Source organism: Salmo salar, chromosome 03 (assembly GCF_965601325.2).
Source record: "Salmo salar chromosome 03, fSalSal1, whole genome shotgun sequence".
Lineage (NCBI taxonomy): Eukaryota > Metazoa > Chordata > Actinopteri > Salmoniformes > Salmonidae > Salmo > Salmo salar.
In genome coordinates, this window is record NC_138293.1 from 47660571 (window position 1) to 47684848 (window position 24278).

Here is a 24278-nt window from a genome sequence, read left to right on the forward strand (position 1 = left end):
GGTGGTGGTAGTAATGGTGGTGGTGGTAGTAATGGTGGTGGTGGTGGTAGTAATGGTGGTGGTGGTGGTAGTAGTAGTAGTAGTAGTAGTAGTAGTAGTGGTAGTAGTGATGGTGGTTGGGAGAAGTAGTAGTAGTAATGGTGGTAGTAGTAGTAGTAGTAGTAGTAGTAGTAGTAGTAGTAGTAGTAGTAGTGGTAGTAGTAGTAGTGGTAGTAGTAATGGTGGTGGTATGTATTCACTACTGTAAGTCGCTCTGGATAAGAGCATCTGCTAAATGACTAAAATGTAAATGTAAAATATGGTAGTAGTAGTAGTAGTAGTGGTGGTAGTAGTAGTAGTGGTGGTAGTAGTAGTAGTAGTAGTAGTGATGGTGGTGGTAGTAGTGATGGTGGTGATAGTAGTAAGAGTAGTGATGGTAGTAGTAGTAATAGTAGTAGTAATGGCGGTGGTAGTAGTAGTGGTGGTGGTAGTAGTAGTAGTAGTAATGGTGGTGGTAGTAGTAGTAGTAGTAATGGTGGTGGTAGTAGTAGTAGTAGTAGTAATGGTGGTAGTAGTAGTAGTAGTAGTAATGGTGGTAGTAGTAGTAGTAGTAGTAATGGTGGTAGTAGTAGTAGTAGTAGTAATGGTGGTAGTAGTAGTAGTAGTAGTAGTAGTAGTAGTAGTAGTAGTAGTAATGGTGGTAGTAGTAGTAGTAGTAGTAGTAGTAATGGTGGTAGTAGTAGTAATGGTGGTGGTGGTAGTGGTAGTAATGGTGGTGGTGGTAGTGGTAGTAGTAGTAATGGTGGTAGTGGTAGTAGTAGTAATGGTGGTGGGTGGTAGTGGTAGTAATGGTGGTAGTGGTAGTGGTAGTAATGGTGGTAGTGGTAGTAGTAGTAATGGTGGTGGTGGTAGTGGTCGTAGTAGTAGTAATGGTGGTGGTGGTAGTGGTAGAAGTAGTAATGGTGGTGGTGGTAGTGGTAGAAGTAGTAATGGTGGTGGTGGTAGTGGTAGAAGTAGTGGTGGTGGTGGTAGTGGTAGTAGTAGTGGTGGTGGTAGTAATGGTGGTAGTGGTAGTGGTAGTAGTAGTGGTGGTGGTAGTAATGGTGGTGGTGGTAGTGGTAGTAGTAGTGGTGGTGGTAGTAATGGTGGTAGTGGTAGTGGTAGTAGTAGTAGTAGTAGTAGTAGTAGTAGTAGTAGTAGTAGTAGTGGTGGTGGTGGTGGTAGTAGTAGTAGTAATGGTGGTGGTGGTAGTAGTAATAGTAGTAGTAATGGTGGTGGTGGTGGTGGTAGTAGTAGTAATGGTGGTGGTAGTAGTAGTAGTAGTAATGGTGGTGGTAGTAGCTAGTAGTAGTAATGGTGGTGGTAGTAGTAGTAGTAGTAATGGTGGTGGTAGTAGTAGTAGTAGTAATGGTGGTGGTAGTAGTAGTAGTAGTAATGGTGGTGGTAGTAGTAGTAGTAGTAATGGTGGTGGTAGTAGTAGTAGTAGTAATGGTGGTGGTAGTAGTAGTAGTAATGGTGGTGGTAGTAGTAGTAGTAGTAATGGTGGTGGTAGTAGTAGTAGTAGTAATGGTGGTGGTAGTAGTAGTAGTAGTAGTAATGGTGGTGGTAGTAGTAGTAGTAGTAATGGTGGTGGTAGTAGTAGTAGTAGTAATGGTGGTGGTAGTAGTGGTAGTAATGGGGGTAGGCTACTGACTGCAGTAGTTAAGTAGAGGTACGTAATTGCAAGTCATAATATCAATCTTTGGTGAAATATTATTTTGTCAAAATCGTGCAGCCCTAGTTCATTCCCACCTAAATAAATTTAAGTCGTATGCCTGGATGGTGTTTGTGGTGGTTTGTGATGGTGTTTAACACTAGCCAACCCCACCTACTGCTGGGTCAGAAACATCTCAACATGAACACATCTCTCCTGTCCTATTCATGCTCTATTAGGCTCCGGAGTGAAGTCCTCCCAAGGGACAGATTTATGATTAGCTTGCCCTCTCCCAATCCTAACATAAACCATTAAGAGGTAAATGCAAAACTGACCCAAGCACAGCAACCTCTACTTCACTGATTACTGAGCATTGCCTTGAGATGATGAAATACCCTGGACAATTCAAACTCTGACTTATCTGCTTGTATGCATTTATGAGTCTTAACTTCTTACATTTGAGAGATATTTGTAAGACACTGAAATTAGCCACATTTTGCAGAGTCCATCTTTATAGGTCTTCTTCATATAAACTCTGTACAAAATTGTTTCAAAACTATGTTTAAGCTGAGGAAACATCATACCAAGATATTGCTGTAGAGTTTAGCCTGGTGGAACCAGCCTGATCGCTGCGTTCACCCTTCGCTTTCAATGGTGAATGCCACTGCATCTCAGCTTGAGTCGTCACTACAGACAACCTGGTTCAAATCCAGAATATCACAACCGGCCGTGATTGGGAGTCCCATAGGGCGGCGCACAATTGGCACAGCGTCGTCTGCGTTTGGCTGGTGTAGACCGTCATTGTAAGTAAGAATTTGTTCTTAACTGACTTGCCTAGTTAAATAAAGGTTAAATACATTTTTTTTTTTAAATGCAGAGATCAGGCTGGTTCCACCAGGCTAGCAGAGTTGATGTTAATCGCAAAATACAAGAAAGGGCTGCCAAATGTTTACAGGCTGTACTTATGACGAGCTGTAGAACAAAAGGTGACTTACTGGGGTCCTGCTGGCCTTGAGGCTGCCATGTTTGATAAGTAGTCCCCCATCCTCCTGTCATGAAGGTCTGGGCTCCACTGCCACAACTTATCAAGACAGAAAGCAGAAAGAACTACAGCAACACAAAGAAAATGCATATAGTAACAACCGACAGGGGCAAACAGAAAGTGTGACTTACTTTTGATGAGTTGCAGGGCCTTGAGTGAAAGGGCTAAACCCAAAATTATTGTTGCTCACTATTCCTGAACCCTAAAAAAAAAAAAAAAAAAAAAAAAAGATACATTCAAAGATACAGTTAACCAGAGTAAATAACACCAGGTTGAAATCATGGCAGTACTTATTTAGTCGACTAACAGTTAATAATTAAAACGTTTAGAAATGTTAAACAATTTGCCTAGGTAGCCCTGTTGACTTATCGAGACAGTCTTCTGACTTATCACTAGAGCCGCCAGGCCTTTCAGCCTATAAGTATCTGCTAGAGAATGTTGGCGGGCGGTGTCATTAGCATACGCCTGGCATCGATGAACCCCCCCCATTCTAACAGTTGAATAAACAAATTACATATACAGTGCATTCGGCAAGTATTCAAACCCCTTGACTTTTTCCACATTTTGTTATGTTACAGCCTTATTCTAAAATATATATATTTTTTAAATATATTAAATACTCAATCTACACACGATACCCCATAATAACAAAGCGTAAACAGGTTTTTCTTTCCTTCTGTACATAACTATTCAGACCCTTTGCTATGAGACACGAAATTGAGCTCAGGTGCATCCTGTTTCCATTGATCATCCTTGAGATGTTTTTACAACTTGATTGGAATCCACCTGTGGTAAATTAAATTGATAAGGTCCCACAGTTGACAATGCATGTCAGAGAAAAAACCAAGCAACAAAGTCGAAGGAATTGTCCATTGAGCTCTGAGACAGGATAGCGTCGAGGCACAGATCTGGGAAAGGGTACAAAAAAAATTCTGCCGCATTGAGGTCCCAAGAACACAGTGGCTTCCATCATTCTTAAATGGAAGAAGTTTGGAAGCACCAAGACTCTTCCTAGAGCTGGCCGCCCAGCCAAACTGAGCAATCGGGGGAGAAGGGCCTTGGTCAGGGAGGTGACCAAGAACCCGATGGTCACTCTGACAGAGCTCCAGAGTTCCTCTGTGGAGATGGGAGAACATTCCAGAAGGACAACCATCTCTGCAGCACTCCACCAATCAGGCCTTTATGGTAGAGTGGTCAGACGGAAGACACTCCTCAGTAAAAGGCAAATGACAGCCCGCTTGGAGTTTTCCAACGGGCACCTAAAGGACTCTCAAACCATGACAAACAAGAATCTTTGGTCTGATGAAACCAAGATTGACGTCTTTGGCCTGAATGCCAAGTGTCACGTCTAGAGGAAACCTGGCACCATCCCTATGGTGAAGCATGGTGGTGGCAGCATCATGCTGTGGGGATGTTTTTCAGCGGCAGGGACTGGGTGACTAGTCAGGATTAACCTGTTGGGTCTAGGGGGCAGCATTTGCACGTCTGGATAAAAAAAATGTACCCGATTTAATCTGGTTACTAATCCTACCCAGTAACTAGAATATGCATATACTTATTATATATGGATAGAAAACACTCTAAAGTTTCCAAAACTGTTTGAATGGTGTCTGTGAGTATAACAGAACTCATTTGGCAGGCAAAACCCTGAGACATTTTCTGACAGGAAGTGGATACCTGATGTGTTGTATTGACTTTAAACCTCTCCCATTGAAAAACACAGGGGTTTAGGAATATTTTGGCACTTCCTATTGCTTCCACTAGATGTCACCAGCCTTTACAAAGTGTTTTGAGTCTTCTGGAGGGAGATCTGACCGAACAAGAGCCATGGAACGGTGATGTCCCATTAGACACCTGGCGCGCTACTTCATGTTGGGTACCCTCGTTCCAATACGTTATAAAAGGCTATGCATTCGTCCACCTTGAATATTATTCATGTTCTGGTTAAAAAAGGCCCTAATGATTTATGCTATACAACGTTTGACATGTTTGAACGAACGGAAATATATTTTTTCCCCTCGTTCATGACGAGAAGTCCGGCTGGCTTACATCATGTGCTAACGAGACGGAGATTTTTGGACATAAATGATGAGCTTTTTTGAACAAAACTACATTCGTTATGGACCTGTGATACCTGGAAGTGACATCTGATGAAGAGAATCAAAGGTAATGGATTATTTACATAGTATTTTCGATTTTAGATCTCCCCAACATGACGTCTAGTCTGTATCGCAACGCGTATTTTTCTGGGCACAGTGCTCAGATTATTGCAAAGTGTGATTTCCCAGTAAGGTTATTTTTAAATCTGGCAAGTTGATTGCGTTCAAAAGATGTAAATCTATAATTCTTTAAATGACAATATAATATTTTACCAATGTTTTCTAATTTTAATTATTTAATTTGTGACGCTGACTTGACTGCCGGTTATTGGAGGGAAACGATTTCCTCAACATCAATGCCATAGTAAAACGCTGTTTTTGTATATAAATATGAACTTGATAGAACTAAAAATGCATGCATTGTCTAACATAATGTCCTAGGAGTGTCATCTGATGGAGATTGTAAAAGGTTAGTGTATCATTTTAGCTGGTTTTATGGTTTTGGTGACCCTGTCTTTGACTTGACAAAACATTACACACAACTCTTGTAAATGTACTGTCCTAACATACTCTAAATTTATGCTTTCGCCGTAAAACCTTTTTGAAATCGTAAAACGTGGTTAGATTAAGGAGATGTTTATCTTTCAAATGGTGTAACATAGTTGTATTTTTGAAAAATTTGAATTTTGACATTTATTTGGATTCAAATTTGCCGCTCTTGAAATGCACCTGCTGTTGATGGAGTGCACCACAGGTGGCACGCTAGCGTCCCACCTAGCCCCAAGAGGTTAAGGGAAAGATCAACGGAGCAAAGTACAGAGACATCCTTGATGAAGCTCAGGACCTCAGACTGGGGTGAAGGTTCACCTTCCAACAGGACAACGATCCTAAGCACACAGCCAAGACAATGCAGGAGTGGCTTCGGGACAAGTCTCTGAATGTCCTTGAGTGGCCCAGCTAGAGCCCGGACTTAAACCTGATCAAATATCTCTGGAGAGACCTGAAAATACCTGTGCAGCAATGCTCCCCATCCAACCTGACAGAGCTTGAGATGATCTGCAGAGGAGAATGGGAGAAACTCCCCAAATACAGGTGTGCCAAGCTTGTAGCATTCTACCCAAGAAGACTCGAGGCTGTAATCACTACCAAAGGCGCTTCAACAGAGTACTGAGTAAAGGATCTGAATACATATGTACATGTGATATTTCAGTTCAGAACATTTCTAAAAACCTTTTTTTCTTTGTCATAATGAGGTACTGTAGATAGATTGATGAGGGGGGAAAAACTATTTAATCCATTTTAGAATAAGGCTGTAACAAAATGTTAGGGAGTCTGAATACTTCACGAATGCACCGTATGCTATCAGAAAAACAATAATTTGGTTGTGTTTATGAAGATCTTAGGTAACAGAATAAAAACATTTTAAAAATAAATTAATAGCATTTTCCTTAGTTTGTTAAAAACCAAAAACCACTAGTTCAAGAGTTAATCCATCAAAGAAATCCGTTATAATTTAGTTTTGGCAGGTCTAAAGTAACATTGTGGAAATAAGAAAATGTATAAAAATGTTTTTTTTTAAGTAGATTATTTTAAGTAGATTATGTTACTAGTCCTTGTTTAGTAGCCTGAGAAACACTGTCGCGCGAGTGCTGAACGCATGGACAGTGCTGTTATTCTTGGGAAAAGTGATGTTTGGAAATAGAGCTGCACCTCTTGAATATTGAGAGTTATTTGACAAAGGTAAGTGTCATAGAATCTATATAGAATACGTTTAACCTGCATGTGACTCTTGAGGAGGATTTGATAAAGGTGGTGCTCCTTTCCCTGCCTCTGTCAATTCCAAGCTGCAACCATCTCTTCATGTACAATTTGACAACTGATAATATTGTCACTCATCATACTATTGCCAATTTAATCTAACTCTTATTAAGTGTGAAATTTGTTTTGGTTTAGGTGTAGTTTTAAAAATGGGCCAGCTTCGCATGCTGTCTGGCATCATTCGCTTCCCGTCGCTCATCAACTCGGATAGAGTCATGGATCTGTTCTGCATTATTCTAAAGGCCTACTGCAACACGTAGCATGTTTCCCTAACAATATACTTGATTAATAATAGAGTTATAGTAAATACAGTCTAGTAACATCTTAATACAAGAGAATGTTATCAACCCGCACGGCGCGCAGACAAATTATTTGCTATAAACACGAGTGCCAACGCTGATAAACAGGCATAACACAAATGTAAAGAATTAATTGCATAAAAAAATATTTGTGAAAATATATTTTCAGGACAAGATATGAAAACAAGTAATTTATTGGTTGTATCAGACCCTGTATTGTGCCATTACGTGTGCCTTTACGCATTAATTCATTCAGTGAGGAGAGAAATACGTGGGGTACAAAATCAAACGGCAGATCTAATGTTAAAGGCACTTGGGCTTGGGGGAACTTTTTCAAACAACTACTTACTCCGATCTTGTCATCGATGAGCTGGCGTGCTAGTTCCATCTGTTGCGGGGTGCCTCTGATGGAGAAGATGCGGACATTGGGGTCGGTGTTGTGAGGGGGGTTCCTCTGCAGCTCCACGTGGGCTCCAGACTGCTGGTTGATGCTCTTGATGGTATCTCCGCCTGGACAGACAGCACATGACATCACATCACATGACATGAGACCACGGACGGCCGGGAATAAAACATCCTTTGTAATTCTTTGACAGCGCCCCTGCTGTTTTGTATGCAATAGGGTTGGGCCGATATATGATATTGAGTATCGTCCTAATTTGACCTAGACAATATATGGTTGAGCTATCGTAACGTGCAAGACGATTCTCTACTTGAAGTCTGTAAATTAAAACAGTGCAGTTCTCTCAGTTGGGCAGGATCATTATGTTACAAATTAAGTCTAAATGAATGAACTAGTTCTTATTTTATTGCTTTGAAAGTATTTTACATGAAAAGCAACCATAATATCATAAATAAGCACAAAAATAGCAGTGTAGTATTATTAAGTCATTAAAGGAAAATACCACTCAAACAGTTTTTTGGTATTCGTTTCATTAGTCCACTGTTGATACAGTCCCAAAATGTTTTGCATGTCAGAAATCAAGTTTTCAAGATATAAAACGTTCAAAATACAGAAAGTTACACAGTATGACGTGTTTTGCAAACTTGATTGCTGACATGCAAAACATTTTAGGACTGTATCAACAGTGGACTAATGAAACAAAAAACGAAATATACACTGAATAAAAACAAACGCAACATCTAAAGTGTTGGTCCCATGTTTCATGAGCTGAAATACTAAATCCCAGAAATGTTCCATAAGCACAAAAAGCTTATTACTCTCATATTTTGTGGACAAAATTGTTTATGCCAGCAACCCTCCGGTTGCTGGCCCGCTTCTGGAACCGAGGCTAGTTGAGAAAGAACATTTAAAAAAAGAATAAATTATGATGAAAAAAAAGAAACTGCTAAATTATAATGCTATGTCAGAACATAAAAAGTAGGTTACTTGAATATCAAATCGATCTCCTTTAATGCCGGGCGTACAATACACGACTTCCAAAATCCTAAAATCGCTGAGCCTCTCACATTAAACGACCGTCTTTCCAGTAGTTTGTATTGCCAACATAGTGGTGCGCCAACAGGGGGGTCACACACTACAAGATTCTTCACTTGGTCGTGATACCACGCTGATTCGCGAAAACAATATGATTAGATGTTTAACGTAGCCTCAAAAGTTTTCAGTCAGACATTAACGCTTCAATACAGAGTTGAAATATCTAGCCAATACATTTTGAATTGAATAACATGGCTTGTGAATTTCAGAGCTGTAACAATCTGACACTGGATAAAGGCAAGTACAAACGAATACTAGTTGTAGTGTAAACATTCTGGGTAATGCAATACGTCGTCATCTCACTGGCTTCTTCTCTGGCGAGCTCTCATTGGCTATCGCTGATCACCGTTCTCAAAACTTGTCAGTGCACATCTCACACTACATGAGCTATGCAGATTTTGAAAATATCGGGACATCTGGGATGGCTCAAAGACAGGATAGGTAGCCCTCAGATCTAGTGTCTGGCCCACTCACATTAAACAAGCGTTGGTGACGGCCACGCACCCTAAGTAGGCAACGACATTGGGATTTTGTCTCTGATCTCCCGGTCTGGGATAGATAAAATATCGGGACATCTGGGATGGCTCAAAGACAAGATAGGTAGCCCTCAGATCTAGTGTCTGGCCCACTCACATTAAACAAGCGTTGGTGACAGTCACGCACCCTAAGTAGGCAACGACATTGGGATTTTGTCTCTGATCTGGGAAAGATAAATCGGGGCCAAAATCATGTAGTGTACACCCGGCTTTATATGAACATTGTCCAAACATTGACGAAAGTGCAGCTTCTTTTTGGATGTGGTAAATATTTGCAGGCAAATATATTATCTAACAGAGTATGAACTGGGCAAAAAAAGCAACCAATAACATTTCTAACAAAAAATATCAAATATAGTAAGAAACCTTTTCCTAGTTGGTTAAAATCATATGACGCACACCAGATGATAACGTTAGGATCATGTCATCGGAAACACTTATCTATTCTATCATTTAAACTACAAAACATACATAGATACTGACGTTTTCACATACTGTATGTTGACATTGCAGTGGTGCTGGAGATGAATTTGATGTAATAAAATAAAAAATCTTCCCTTTAACCTTTGAGGCTAATTTGATCAACTAGTCCTTCACATGCATTCAATACATAAACAAGGTGCATTTTCAATATTATGAATCAATGGCCGAGAGGTCTGGCGTTTAACAAAATACACTGAGGTGTAAGGGAATGTTGTACGCTTATAAACTAAAACAGAAGGCAAAAAAAAAAGTCTACAGCGCTCCACGTCTCAAATTTCCCTTTACATCTGTGAAAATAAGCGACAAAAATGGACGGCACTTCCCGCCAGGCCGACATAAAGAGCAGCAGGGACTGGGAGACTAGTCAGGATCGAGGGAAAGATGAACCGAGCAAAGTACAGAGAGATCTTTGTTGAAAACCTGCTCCAGAGTGCTCAGGACCTCAGACTGGGGCGAAGGTTCACTTTCCAACAGGACAATGACCGAAAGCACATAGCCAAGACAACACAGTTTCTGAATGTCCTTGAGTGGCCCAGCCAGAGCCCTGACTTGAACCCGATCGAACATCTCTGGAGAGACCTGAAAAAAGCTCTGCTCCCCATCCAACCTGACAGAGCTTGAGAGGATCTGCAAAGAATGGGAGAAAATCCCCAAATACAGGTGTGCCAAACTTGTACCGTCATACTCAAGAAGACTTGAGGCTGTAACCGCTGCAAAAGGTGCTTCAACAAAGTACTGAGTAAAGGGTCTCAATACTTATGTAAATGTGATATTTCCGCTTATTTTTTATATATTAGCACAAATTTCTAAACCCCAGTTTTCGCTTTGTCATTATGGGGTATTGTGGATTAAAACGATTTAATCAATTTTAGAATAAGGCTGTAACATAAATTGTGGACAAAGTCAAGGGGTCTGAATACTTTCCGAATGCACTGTATATGTGTATGTTTTGTATACAAAATATAAAATCTTACAAGAAAAGTGCAAAACAGTACAGAATTAGTCGCAGGGGTGCATAGTTTTGTTATCAGTCAGATGTTATACAGTGCTTTCCCCGAAAAAAAATGGTTATATTCTAAAATTGATTAAATTGTTTCATTTACGCATTTAATACATTTCAGGTCTTGAAGATGCGCTCTGTTCATTCTCTGTAGTCTGTCGCTAAGTGTATTTTCTGTTGGTGTAATTAAGCATGATACCGGAGAATGACCCGATATCAATATGTCATGGATTTTTTAAAACACTGTATACTGTACCCTGAACAAAAATATAAACCCAACATGCCACAATTTCAAAGATTTTACTGAGTTACAGTTCATATGATGAAATCAGTCAAATGAAAAATTCATTAGGTCCTAATCTATGGATTTCAAATGACTGGGAATACAGATATGCATTTGTTGGTCACAGATATCTTAAAAAAAAAAAAAAAAAAAGTAGGGGCGTGGATCAGAAAACCAGCAACTTCGCACAGCCATTGTAGAGGAATGGACAACATTCCAAAGACCACAATGGACAGATGTAGTGACGGCGGGTGATGAATGGCACGACAATGGGCCTCAGGATCTCGTCACGTTATCGCCGTGCATTCAAATTGCCATTGATAAAATGCAATTGTGTTCGTTGTTCGTAGTTTACGTGCCCATACCATAACCCCACCATGGGGCACTCTGTTCATGAATTCTACAAGGTGTTGGAAACGTTCCACAGGGATGTTGATCCACGATGGCTTCATGCAGTTGCTGCAGATTGGACGGCGGTACATTCATGCTGCAAACAGCTCGTTCCATCTCATCCCAAAGACGCTCTATTGTGTTTGATCAGCAACAATGTTCAGATGCACTGTGGTGCTCAATTGGTGTCAAGGGACCTAACGTGTGCCATGAAAACATTCCCCACACCAGTATAGCACCAGCCTGTACCGTTAACACCAGGCAGAATGGGTCCAGGGATTCATGCTGCTTACGCCAAATCCTGACTCTACCATCAGCATAACGCAACATGAACAGGGAGTCGTTGGACCAGGCCATGTTTGTTCACTTCCGAATGGTCCAGTGTTGGTGATCGCGTGCCCACTGGAGACACTTCTTGTTTTTAGCTGATCTGAGTGGAACCCGGTGTGGTCGACTGCTGCAACAGTCCATCCGTGACAAGGATTAAAGCCATTCTCCATTGACCTCTATTATCAACAAGCTGTTTTCGCCCACAGGACTGCTGCTGACTGGATGTTTTAGGTTTATCTAGGGTTTACAGAGAATTGTAAGACGATGTAGTCCAGGAGGTTGGCGGTTTCTGAGATATTGCATCCGGCACAACGATTATACGATGCTCATTGTCGGTTAAGTCACTCTTTTGCCCATTCTAACATTCAACTGAACTGTAACATTTCTCAATACCTGTCTGCCTGCTTTATATAGCAAGCTACGGCCACATGGCTCACTGTCTGCGGGAGATTTTCATTTTCAATAACGGGGTGGTGTACCTAATAAACTGTTCAGTGACATTGTTAATGTCGTACATGACTATCGTAGCTGGAAACACCTATCTACATAGGCATACATAGGTCCATTATCAGCAAACATCACTCCTGTGTTCCAATGGCTAATGGTGTTAGCTAATCCAAGTTTCTCGTTTTAAAAGGCTAATTGATCATTAGAAAACCCTTTTGCAATTATGTTAGCGCAGCTGAAAACTGTTGTTCTGATTAAAAAAAAAACAATAAAACTGGCCATCTTTAGACTAATTGAGCATCTGGAGCATTAGCATGTGGGTTCGAACAGAACAGCGCAAACTGGCTCTAACCAGAACAGAAAGAAGAGTGAGAGGCCCCGGTGCACAACTGAGCAAGAGGACAAGTACATTAGAGTGTCTAGTTTGAGAAACAGACGGCTCAAGTCCTAATAGTACCCGCAAAACACAAGTCTCAAAGTCCACAGTAAAGAAGCGACTCCGGGATGCTGGCCTTCTAGGCAGAGTTCCTCTGTCCAGTGTCTGTGCTCTTTTGCCCATCTTAATCTTTTATTTATAACTCAATCTGTTATTGGTTAGTTTGAGATATGGCTTTTTTTTTTTGCAACTGCCTAGAAGGCCAGCATTCTGGAGTCGCCTCTTCACTGTTGACATTGAGACAGTTTTTTTTGCTAAAGGCTAAAGACATAACCACCAATGTCAAATGTGACATAATATGACAAACCTGTGCTTTATAAATCATATTAAATTGAGGCTTCACAAAGCATATAACCCTGTCATGCATCTTGGTAGAAGAGCATTGCAATGCCAGGACATTGGGTTTGATACCTGTGACCACCCAGGTATGGCCTTTTAAAATCTGTTAATAATTTTTGCCTACTTCTGTTTTTTTCCCCAAGTTCAGTTTTCTTGGGTTTGTTTTTCCAGGTTTCGGCTTAACCAAATTTCTACAAGCCTGGTCTATACAGTATGTTACAGAAAACATCAAGTGACTAATCCAAGTCAACCAGAACCAACCCATAAAGTAGCACCACAAGTGAGGGGTTAAATTTTACTCTTACAAGCTTTTCGGATTTCAACATGTGTTAAAATGTGTATACCTTACACCTTAGATCAGTGTTACCCAACTCTGGCTCTAGAGTACCCCTAACATCACATATTTTTGTTGTATCACCGGACAACAACAAAAAAACTGACAGGCAACCACTACTGCAGGTAAATTGTGATGTTTTGCAAGGGACAGGTCATGGATTCTATTAAGGGCCATGGTAACAGGAGACATATGGTCTAGGGTTTGGGAGAAGCTAATCACAGTCATTGGTTTGAAATCTTTGTAGGCTTGGTGAAAGTTACACAATTTCAGTATTTTCCAAGTAATGCTTCGGTCATTGTGTAATCTTATTTTCAGGAAAGGTAGACACCAGGCAGACTTAATGTGTAAATCTTATCCAGAAGTTAGAAAATTGTTAATTGCAGTTTAATTTCTCCTCAGGCACACCCAGGTAAAGTATGGTTTTCCCAAAACAAACCAAAACCTTGGTTGCTAAGAAAACCTACAAGCCTACAAAACAGACCTTCTAAACTCAGCAAAAAAAGAAAAGTCCCTTTTTCAGGACCCTGTCTTTCAAAGATAATACGTAAAAATCCAAATAACTTCCCAGATCTTCATTATAAAGGGTTTAAACACCGTTTCCCATGCTTGTTCAATGAACCATAAACCATGAATGAACATGCACCTGTGGAACGGTCGTTAAGACACTAACAGCTTACAGACGGTAGGAAATTAAGGTCCCAGTTGTGAAAACTTAGGACACTAAAGAGGCCTTTCTACTGACCCTGAAAAACAGCAAAAGAAAGATGCCCAGAGTCCCTGCTCATCTGTGTGAATGTGCCTTAGGCATGCTGCAAGGAGGCATGAGGACTGCAGATGTGGCCAGGTCAATAAATTGCAATGTCCGTACTGTGAGACGCCTAAGACAGCGCTAACAGGGAGACAGAATGGACAGCTGATAACAACACCTACACAGGATCGGTACATCCGAACATCACACCTGCGGGACAGGTACAGGATGGCAACAACAACTGCCCGAGTTACACCAGGAATGCATAATCCCTCCATCAGTGCAATAGGCTGAGAGAGGCTGGACTGAGGGCTTGAAGGCCTGTTGTAAGGCAGGTCCTCACCAGACATCACCGGCAACAACTTCACCTATGGGCAAAAAACCCACAGTCGCTGGACCAGACAGGACAGGCAAAAAGTGCTCTTCACTGACGAGTGGCGGTTTTGTCTCACCAGGGGTGATGGTCGGATTCGCGTTTATCGTTGAAGGAATCAGAATTACACTGAGGCCTGTACTCTGGAACGGGATCGATTTGGAGGTGGAGGGTCCGTCATGGTCTGGGGCGGTGTGTCACAGCAATATCAGACTGAGCTTGTTGTCATTGCAGGCAATCTCAACGCTGTGTGTTATAGGGAAGACATCCTCCTCCCTCATGTGGTACCCTTCCTGCAGGCTTATCCTGGCATGACAATGCCACCAGCCATACTGCTCGTTCTGTGCGTGACTTCCTGCAAGACAGGAATGTCAGTGTTCTGCCATGGCCAGCAAAGAGCCCGGATCTCAATCCGATTGAGCATGTCTGGGACCTGTGGATCGGAGGGTGAGGGCGAGGGCTAGGGCCATTCCCCCCAGAAATGTTTGGGAACTTGCAAGTGCCTTGGTGGAAGAGTGGGGTAACATCTCACAGCAAGAATTGGCAAATCTGGTGCAGTCCATGAGGAGATGCACTGCAGTACTTTACCTGTTAGGGCTTGGGGGCAGTATTTACACGGCCGGATAAAAAACGTACCCGATTTAATCTGGTTATTACTACTGCCCAGAAACTAGAATATGCATATAATTATTGGCTTTGGATAGAAAACACTCTAAAGTTTCTAAAACTGTTTGAATGGTGTCTGTGAGTATAACAGAACTCATATGGCAGGCAAAAACCTGAGAAGATTCTGTACAGGAAGTGCCCTCTCTGACCATTCCTTGAGCTTCTTGACTCTTTTTATTGAAAACTTAGGATGTTTGCTGTAACGTGACACTTCCTACGGCTCCCATAGGCTCTCAGAACCCGGGAAAAAGCTGAATGATGTCGAAGCAGCCCCTGGCTGAAAAACATTAGCGCGTTTGGATAGTGGTCGGTCAGAGTACTAGGCTGAAAAACATTAGCGCGTTTGGATAGTGGTCGGTCAGAGTACTATGAGACTGAGGCGCGTGCACGAGGCGACCCCATGTTTTTATTTTCTCTCTCTTTGTACTAAAACACAGATTCCCGGTCGGAATATTATCGCTTTTTTACGAGAAAAATGGCATAAAAATTGATTTTAAACAGTGGTTGACATGCTTCGAAGTACGGTAATGGAATATTTAGAATTTTTTTGTCACGAAACGCGTCGTGCGCGTCACCCTTCTTTACACTTCGGATAGTGTCTTGAACGCACGAACAAAACAGAGGATATTTGAACATAACTATGGATTATTTTGAACCAAACCAACATTTGTTATTGAAGTAGAAGTCCTGGGAGTGCATTCTGACGAAGAACAGCAAAGGTAATAACATTTTTCTTATAGTAAATCTGACTTTGGTCAGGGCTAAACTTGGTGGGTGTCTAAATAGCTAGCCCTGTGATGCCGGGCTATCTACTTAGAATATTGCAAAATGTGCTTTCACCGAAAAGCTATTTTAAAATCGGACATAGCGAGTGCATAGAGGAGTTCTGTATCTATAATTCTTAAAATAATTGTTATGTTTTTTGTGAACGTTTATCGTGAGTAATTTAGTAAATTCACCGGAAGTTTGCGGTGGGTATGCTAGTTCTGAACGTCACATGCTAATGTAAAAAGCTGGTTTTTGATATAAATATGAACTTGATTGAACAAAACATGCATGTATTGTATAACATAATGTCCTAGGGTTGTCATCTGATGAAGATCATCAAAGGTTAGTGCTGCATTTAGCTGTCTTCTGGGTTTTTGTGACATTATATGCTAGCTTGAAAAATGGGTGTCTGATTATTTCTGGCTGGGTACTCTGCTGACATAATCTAATGTTTTGCTTTCGTTGTAAAGCCTTTTTGAAATCCGACAGTGTGGTTAGATTAACGAGAGTCTTGTCTTAAATGGTGTAAAATAGTCATATGTTTGAGAAATTGAAGTAATAGCATTTCTAAGGTATTTGAATAACGCGCCACAGGATTCCACTGGCTGTTACGTAGGTGGGACGATTTCGTCCCACCGACCCTAGAGAAGTTAATGCAGCTGGTGGCCACACCAGATACTGACTTAATTTTGATTTTGACCCCCCCCTTTGTTCAGGGACACATTATTCCATTTCTATTAGTCACATGTCAGTTGTTGAATCTTGTTATGCTCATACAAATATTTACATTTATGTTAAGTTTGCTGAAAGTAAACACAGTTGACAGTGAGAGGACGTTTATTTTTTTGCTGAGTTTAGTTGGACCTGGCAGAGTGTGTGCTGAAAAGATGGGAGGACAAGACAGTAGTGTACAAGGACACGCTCTCCCATGTACAACTTCCAAGACGACCACCCATGAACATAGCCAGTGTTCCAAGACCAGACAAAGCAGAGATTGTAGCTGCAGACCGATCCCTGCCCCTTTCAACTGTAGCTGGAAAAGGAGAAAGCCACAGAGTTCCTACTCCATAATCACAGCCACCACACAAATGCTAATCAAAACCAGTTCAGGCCAACTAGAATGTATTTTTTGATTTACAGAATAGTAGCAAACTACTAAAGTCAGTGTGGCAAGTTTCAAAATATTTTGTCACATGCAGAATTACAGTGAAATGCCTTTCTTGCAACCTCTTATCAATATCAACGTAGTACTATAAAAGGTAGAACAAAAACACTAAAAAAATATAAATAAGAACATGAGAAATTAGGTAAGCTATATACAGGTTCAATTCCAATACCATATTTACAATGTGCAGGGATACGGGAATGATAGAGGTAGATACAGTATGTATAGGTGTAAGGTGACATCAGGACATATGATATAGTAGCAGCAGCGTATATGATGATTATGTGTGTGTGTTATAGGTGTGTGAGCAAATTAAGTGAGAGTGTGTTGGAGGGACAGTGTCCGTAAGTGAGTGTGTAACGTATTGTTCATAGGAGACTTGGTATTAAAATATTTTAAGATTGAAGCCGTCTTTTTCCATACATCACAAACACACACAAACTGTTGCTACTGCACCACTACCTATGCAACAACTACCTCTTACTTGACTCAACTGCAATGTACTCACTTGACTTACTGTTCAAATCCAGTCACTATCTTACAAACCACCATCTAGCTATCCCATGCTACTGTACCGCAAGGATACTGTAGAGCAGGTATTTCCAAACTGGGGTGCAATGCCTTCAGGGGTTTCGCCAAATAAAAATAAAAATTGACTGTTTGAAAATGTGAAGGAATAAAGAAATAATTTTTTATTCCTTCACATTTTCAAACAGTCAATTTAGATTTTCCAACGGGGCTACACATTTGGGTGAGGTTTTTTTCTCGCCTGAGTAGCTTTGTTTCTCTCCCAAAAATAAAATCTATCTATCTATCTATCTAACAATCGGTAATCGGTATTTTTGGCCACCGATTTGCCGATTAAAAATAAATAAAAAAAAGTTTTATATTTAAGACGGTTAAATAAAGAGCAAAATTATTGATTACTATTATTTGTGCCCTGGTCCTATAGGAGCTCTTTGTCACTTCCAATGAGCCGGGTTGTGACAAAAACTCACACTCATTCTTATGTTTAATAAATGTATCGTATAGTGTGTGTGTGTGTGTGGCAGGCTTACAATGATGGCAAAAAACATTTGAGAGTACGCTGACGACGGTGCTAGAGGGGGTATGCAGCTGGAGGTTGAATGTTTGAATGGGTACGGCACTATAAAAAGTTTGGGAACCACTGCTGTAGAGAATCCCCTCGGAACCCTCTCTTTGATCCTGAGAGTAAGGGAGAGTTTGTCACAATCTCTGGAACTCTCCTAGAAGGCTCCCTAGTAACCTCCCTAAACAACAGAGGTGTGAATTGCCCTCTACTGCAAGACAATCGTTAGGCTCTGGTTGGGTGATGGTAAGCTACTTAATGCAGCCTGATAATCACAAATGTCTCCCTAACTCCCAGGGTCAGAGAGATGGTCCAGAGGGAATTTTCTACAGATACTGTCAATATATTATTACGGATTTCATCTGTGAAATAAAACTCATACATGTTCTTCATTCCTCAATTGTAAATGTTAAAGTCTACAATGTATCGTTATCCCTCAGAAAACAATTTGAAGTGGTGATAATGTTTCTGGTCTTGCTATACATCCATAGCACAGGTGTCAATTGGGATTTTTCAACGCTATGTGTTGCATGTATAGTACGGACTATTTGATCTTGTACACATTGGCAACTAAAAGTAGAATTGCAGTATAAAAGCAAAACATATATAATGAGAAAAGGAGATATAGAAACTAACAGAAGCGAAAGGTGACGAGCCATGGGTGGAAGGTTGTTCAAAGGCTTCTGATGGCGTCATCTGCCTTCTTGAATCCAGCATAGACATCAGTGGGGGAGGGGTAGTTGTTGCTCTTTAAGCCTCAAGTCTATAATGCCAAGAAAACAAATAAAAAATAAAAAAGTCAGCTCGCTGTGTGAAAGCAGAATAACACTAGGTAGGCCTACTAATGAACATATAGGTGACTAATAATATATGTGACTCGTTTCAGGAAACTAGGCGTATGTCGTGAGTCACTACTTCACAGGAGAGCCATTTGAAAGTTTATTTCCATCAAATACGCATTTTTTTGGCAGAAATGCCTTCTGGAACATGTGAACTTTCATGTGCCTTAATAACAAACGTGTATGCCATCTGTAAATATGAATAAAATGGTTAAATTACGAGCCTAGTTGATTAAGCCACAGAAAAAGCCAGCAACCTTCCCACAAGCCATGATTGGCTGAGATAATGAGTGGGCTGGACATGCCGAGAAAGGAGATCAGATTGATCTGCCATATAGAAGGCTTCTGTCTATTTGAGCTGGTCAGTCTGTTGGTAATCCTGTCGAACGCGGCTTTTAAATTAAATGTATCGTGTATGGGGCTGCATAAGTGTTCACCTCCAAAAAGTGGAATATGATCGCTAAAGAGATGGAGAAAACACCCGTCTCCGGATTACATCTTCAAACTATGGGCAACCATGGCATGGCATCCGTGACAGAGAGACACGTCCATCATGCATGATGATGTATACGGGTAAGATAGTCTAGCTTGCTACATTTTCAGATATTACACATTTCTAATTTTGAAAGAAAGTGGTTTCATTTCAAGCTAAAGTGTACTGTTAGCTAGCTAACTTTAGCTGACTGGCTCCCTAGCTAACGTTACGTGTATGATATTATTCGTATCCCAGAGCCGTTTGCATGGCTAGTTAGAGCCTAATGTTAGCTAGCTAACATTGAACCTGGATGGTTAGCTACCACTATCAGCAGATTCATGCAAGGCGTAGTAATGTCATGAGTTGGCATTATGTTCATTGTTGTTTAACCTGTTGGGGCTAGGGGGCAGTATTTTCACGGCCGGATGAAAAACGTACCCAATTTGAACAGGTTACTACTCTGGCCCAGAAACTAGAATATGCATATTATTAGTAGATTTGGATAGAAAACACTCTGAAGTTTCTAAAACTGTTTGAATGGTGTCTGTGAGTATAACAGAACTCATATGGCAGGCAAAAACCTGAGAAAAAGTCAAGCAGGAAGTGAAAAATCTGAGGTTATTTCAAGTGATTGCCTTGACTGTATACAGTGACTTAGGGTTCATTTTGCACTTCCTAAAGCTTCCACTAGATGTCAACAGTCTTTAGAACGGTGTTTGAAGATTCTATGGTGAATTTGATGGGAATAACAGCACAAGGAAGTAGGTGTCCCATTATAAGGCATGGGTTCAGTCACGCGGAAGGACTTGGGAGCGAGCTGAGTTCAAGCTCCCAACAGATTCATGCAGGGTAGTAACGACATGATTTGGCACTATGCTCAATGTTGTTTAATTAGCTAACGTTAGCTGGCTGGCTCGCTAGCTAACGTGTATAATCTTACACGTTGTTTACCTAGCTAGCTACACGTCTTAACAAGACTCCACTATGCAAGTAACTGTAAATTCAGTCCGAGTATGCCAGAGCACAGAATAAAGAATATGAATTTACTAACACATAACGCTTGTTGAATATAGCCGGCATCAGTAAACGTCGGCAAAAAAGCGCAATGACATTTTTGCCAGCAAAGCTGGTTAGGTTGTTTTCATGTTATCCAGAGATAAACAAATCATCGGCCAGAGCGTCAAGTATGCGCTCCGAGAGTGAAACGAGATGGGTGGGGCTAAAGCTTAAGAGGGTGTGAACAATGCTGAGTGGGTGTAGACAAAGAAGAGCTCTTTACTAGGCACTAAAACATTCAAAGAACATTTTCTCAAAAGTGAGTTTACAAGTTGATCAACTTTCAAAGCAGAATTACTTTCTCATTGTTCCTCAAAAATGCAGTGTATGATATACCATTTTGTAGCTCCGAGTCTATACTTTTATCCAGTGTAAAAAAAACACAATTTCAAATTTTGCTACATAAGACCGATTTGAGCCAGTCGGTCACATATTTGACACAGCCTATGAATACTGTAACGCTGGGAAGTCTATGCATAAAAAATACAAATAAACTATCACTACTTACTTTACTGACAGCTGGCCATTAGGTCCCTCAGGCCGAGGTCTCTTCTTCCAGTTTATTTTTGGCACATGGAAAAAAGTTTCTACATCGGCTGGGTTTATGAGAGCTGGAAAATCATTGTCACTGGTTACACAGAGTAGGGTGGGCTCGCAGATCAACGTCTCGTCGGCGGACAATTGCAGATTTTTCACAGCTAGCATAAGTAGGTCCCACTCCGTGCAGCAAAGACACTTGTCTTCAGTGGGCATTGCGCACTGGTACACCACCAATTTCCAGATGTCCCGAGTTGGCACATCTGCCTGAGCCATTGCATGCTCTGTTTCTCCCTCTCATTTCTCTGTAATCCTCCATCTGTTGAAGTTCCTTGTCTGTGTATTTCGGTTCAAGTAAATAGGGCACGTCTGCAAATTCAAACATTTCCTCCTCGTATTCACACAGGTCGGTAGCATAGTAGTTTGGAAGAAAAAAGTATTAGTTAGCTTAGAAGATTTATCGACCGACAGCTAGCTAGCAGCTCAGTGTTTACAGTGGACATGTTGTGGACAGGCTAGTGCTTCTGAAACACAACCCCCTAACTTACACACGCAGAGTAGCCACTGAGGTATTAGCAGTAGCGAGAGGAACGAGGGAGTACACGCATGCATGCCAATATGCGCACGCTGGAAGTTATCGGTGCGGAATAGTGTGCGTGTATACAACTTTTTTATACATTTTATATTTACGGTAATACATTTTTTGTCCTCTATCAACTTACATGGGATTTCCTCAAAGCCCCATTGTGACATCACTTCGATTCACTGTAAATGCAATAATGCAACTATTGACACAAATCAGCTACTTTGACAACTTTACAACAACTTAGACAAAAAGTTAGTGTTTACACCTTCGTCTGCTACTCAAATGTGCTGTTTGAACAAAAAATCTATATTCTGATAAAAAGTTACAGCTGTTTAGTAACTGAATCAACAACATTTTCTGCAAACAACTGCGGTTTTGTCCACTCAACCAACAAGTTAAGAGAGTATGACATCTCTCACTACTCCTCTGCTATTCAAAACTGTCTGCGGATCCAAAATATCTGCTACGGATCAAACAATAGAGCTGTTTCAATAACTGCGTTAACACATTTTCAGACTTTTTCCAAACAACTGCCGTTTTGACCACTCCCCCAACAAGTCAGACGAAAACAGAGGGTAAGAAATCTTTGCATAATTTTCTGCTTGTCAAATCCGAAAACGGATTAGGAATAGTGTAGTTTTAGAAACCCATCAACTGTTCTCTTTCTAACAGCAGTAAGTCATGTCAGAAGCTAGCATATTCATTATTTACCAACAGCTGCAAATTCCAATAAAACTACAGCACAATTTCAAGTTCACTCTCTTTGCTTTGTCTAACACTATCATGAATCTAGAAAATACGTTTTGTGGGTCAGAGTGCAGTATTTAAATAATATTAAAGCATAAACCTACTGTATGTTAGCATGATTCTCACACTCGCTTTAGCCATAAGGGAACAAACAGTGTTGCCAAGGCTGCTGTTGTCAAGCAACAATTGACTCGCAGGAGAGAATGTCTTCATAGCTCTTCAAATTCCCATGATTAGTCGACGTGTTTCAGACCGAACAGCTAGCGCTTAGATTTTGAATGCTTTCCCGGTCTGGAAGACCGAAAATGAATAAGATTTCTAACGCTCACCAGCTTCATCCTCCTCAGGGTCATACTCCATGCTCTAAATAACTCAACTGGCTAGTTTGCCTGTCTCTAAAGAGGAGGGCGTGCTGTACCCCTCTGATTGGATAGAGTGGCTTAAGAATAGCTTCTACCAATAAAATGTTATAACGGTTTGTCTACCAACGGCTCTGTGTCATCATTGAGAAGCTCAAACGGAACCGTTGCTATGGATACTCCGACGCAGAGGGAAAAAATTACGACGAGGGTTAAGAGTGACCACAATTACTGACCATAACCACAAATCAACTGAACCACACAACCACTGACCAACCACACAACTACTGACCACAACCACACAACCACTGACCACAACCAAACAACTACTGACCAACCACTGACCAACCACACAACTACTGACCACAACCACACAACCACTGACCACAACCAAACAACCACACGACCACTGACCAACCACACAACCACTGACCAACCACACAACCACTGACCAACCACACAACCACTGACCAACCACACAACCACTGACCAACCACACAACCACTGACCAACCACACAACTACTGACCATAACCACACAAATACTGACAAAACTACTGACCACAACCACTGACCACAACTGAAAACACAACTGCTGACCACAACTGAAAACACAACTACTGACCACAACCACACAACTGCTGACCACAACTGAAAACACAACTACTGACCACAACTGAAAACACAACTACTGACCACAACTGAAAACACAACTGCTGACCACAACCGAAAACACAACTGCTGACCACAACCACACAACTGCTGACCACAACTGCTGACCACAACCACACAACTACTGACCACAACTGAAAACACAACTGCTGACCACAACTGAAAACACAACTGCTGACCACAACTGAAAACACAACTACTGACCATAACCACACAAATACTGACAAAACTACTGACCACAACCACACAACTTCTGACTAGAACCACTGACCACGTAAAATAATAATTATTAGTAGTTGTATGCTGCTACTCTTACATCGTGTAAGACAGAAATACCATTCAAACAACACAAAATGTAGACTGATCTGGATTAGTCTACTACTGACCACAACCTCTCAACTACTGACCAACCACAGAACGTCAGACCACAACCACAAAACTACTGACCACAGAAATATTTACATTGGCATAAAAAAAACACTAACAGTAACCAACAGCGTTTCTGCAGCATTGAAGGTCCCCAAGAACACAGTGGCCTCCATCATTCTTAAATGGAAGACATTTGGAAGCACCAAGACTCTTCCTAGAGCTGGCCACCTGGCCAAACTGAGCAATCGGTGGAGAAGGCCCTTGGTCAGGGAGGTGACCAATAACCCGATGGTCACTCTGACAGAGCTCCAGAGTTCCTCTGTGGAGATGGGAGAACCTTCCAGAAGGACAACCATCTCTGCAGCACTCCACCCAATCAGGCCTTCATGGTAGAGTGGCCAGATGGAAGCCACTCATCAGTAAAAGGCACATGACAGACGGCTTAGAATTTGCCATAAGGCACCTAAAGGACTCAGACCATGAGTAACAAGATTCTCTGGTCTGATGAAACCAAGATTGAACTCTTTGGCCTGAATGCCAAGCGTTATGTCTGGAGGAAACCTGGCACCATCCCTACAGTAAAGGATGGTGGTGGCAGCATCATGATGTGGGGATGTTTTTCAGCAGTAGGGACTGGGAGACTACTTAGGATCGTGGGAAAGATGAACGGAGCAAAGTACAGAGAGATCCTTGGCTTCGGTGGCTACGGGACAAGTCTCAATGTCCTTGAGTGTCACAGCCAGTGCCCGGACTTGAACCCGAGCGAACATCTCGAGAGACCTGAAAATAGCTGTGCAGCGACGCTCCCCATCCAACCTGA

General features: G+C 41.3%; 1 protein-coding gene across 6 annotated transcripts in view; it reads right to left on the minus strand.

Moving 5' to 3' along the window:
* LOC100196681 (far upstream element-binding protein 3) overlaps positions 1–24278 on the minus strand; it is a 131014-nt gene that overhangs the window by 62475 nt on the left and 44261 nt on the right. For all 6 annotated transcript variants that reach the window (XM_045714895.2, XM_014191992.3, XM_014191990.3 and 3 more), the window contains exons 13-15: positions 7280–7440; positions 2846–2916; positions 2668–2753 (exon numbers count right to left, since the gene is read on the minus strand). In XM_045714895.2, the coding sequence (XP_045570851.1) occupies positions 2668–2753; positions 2846–2916; positions 7280–7440 (318 nt within the window). The remainder of the gene's footprint in view (positions 1–2667; positions 2754–2845; positions 2917–7279; positions 7441–24278) is intronic.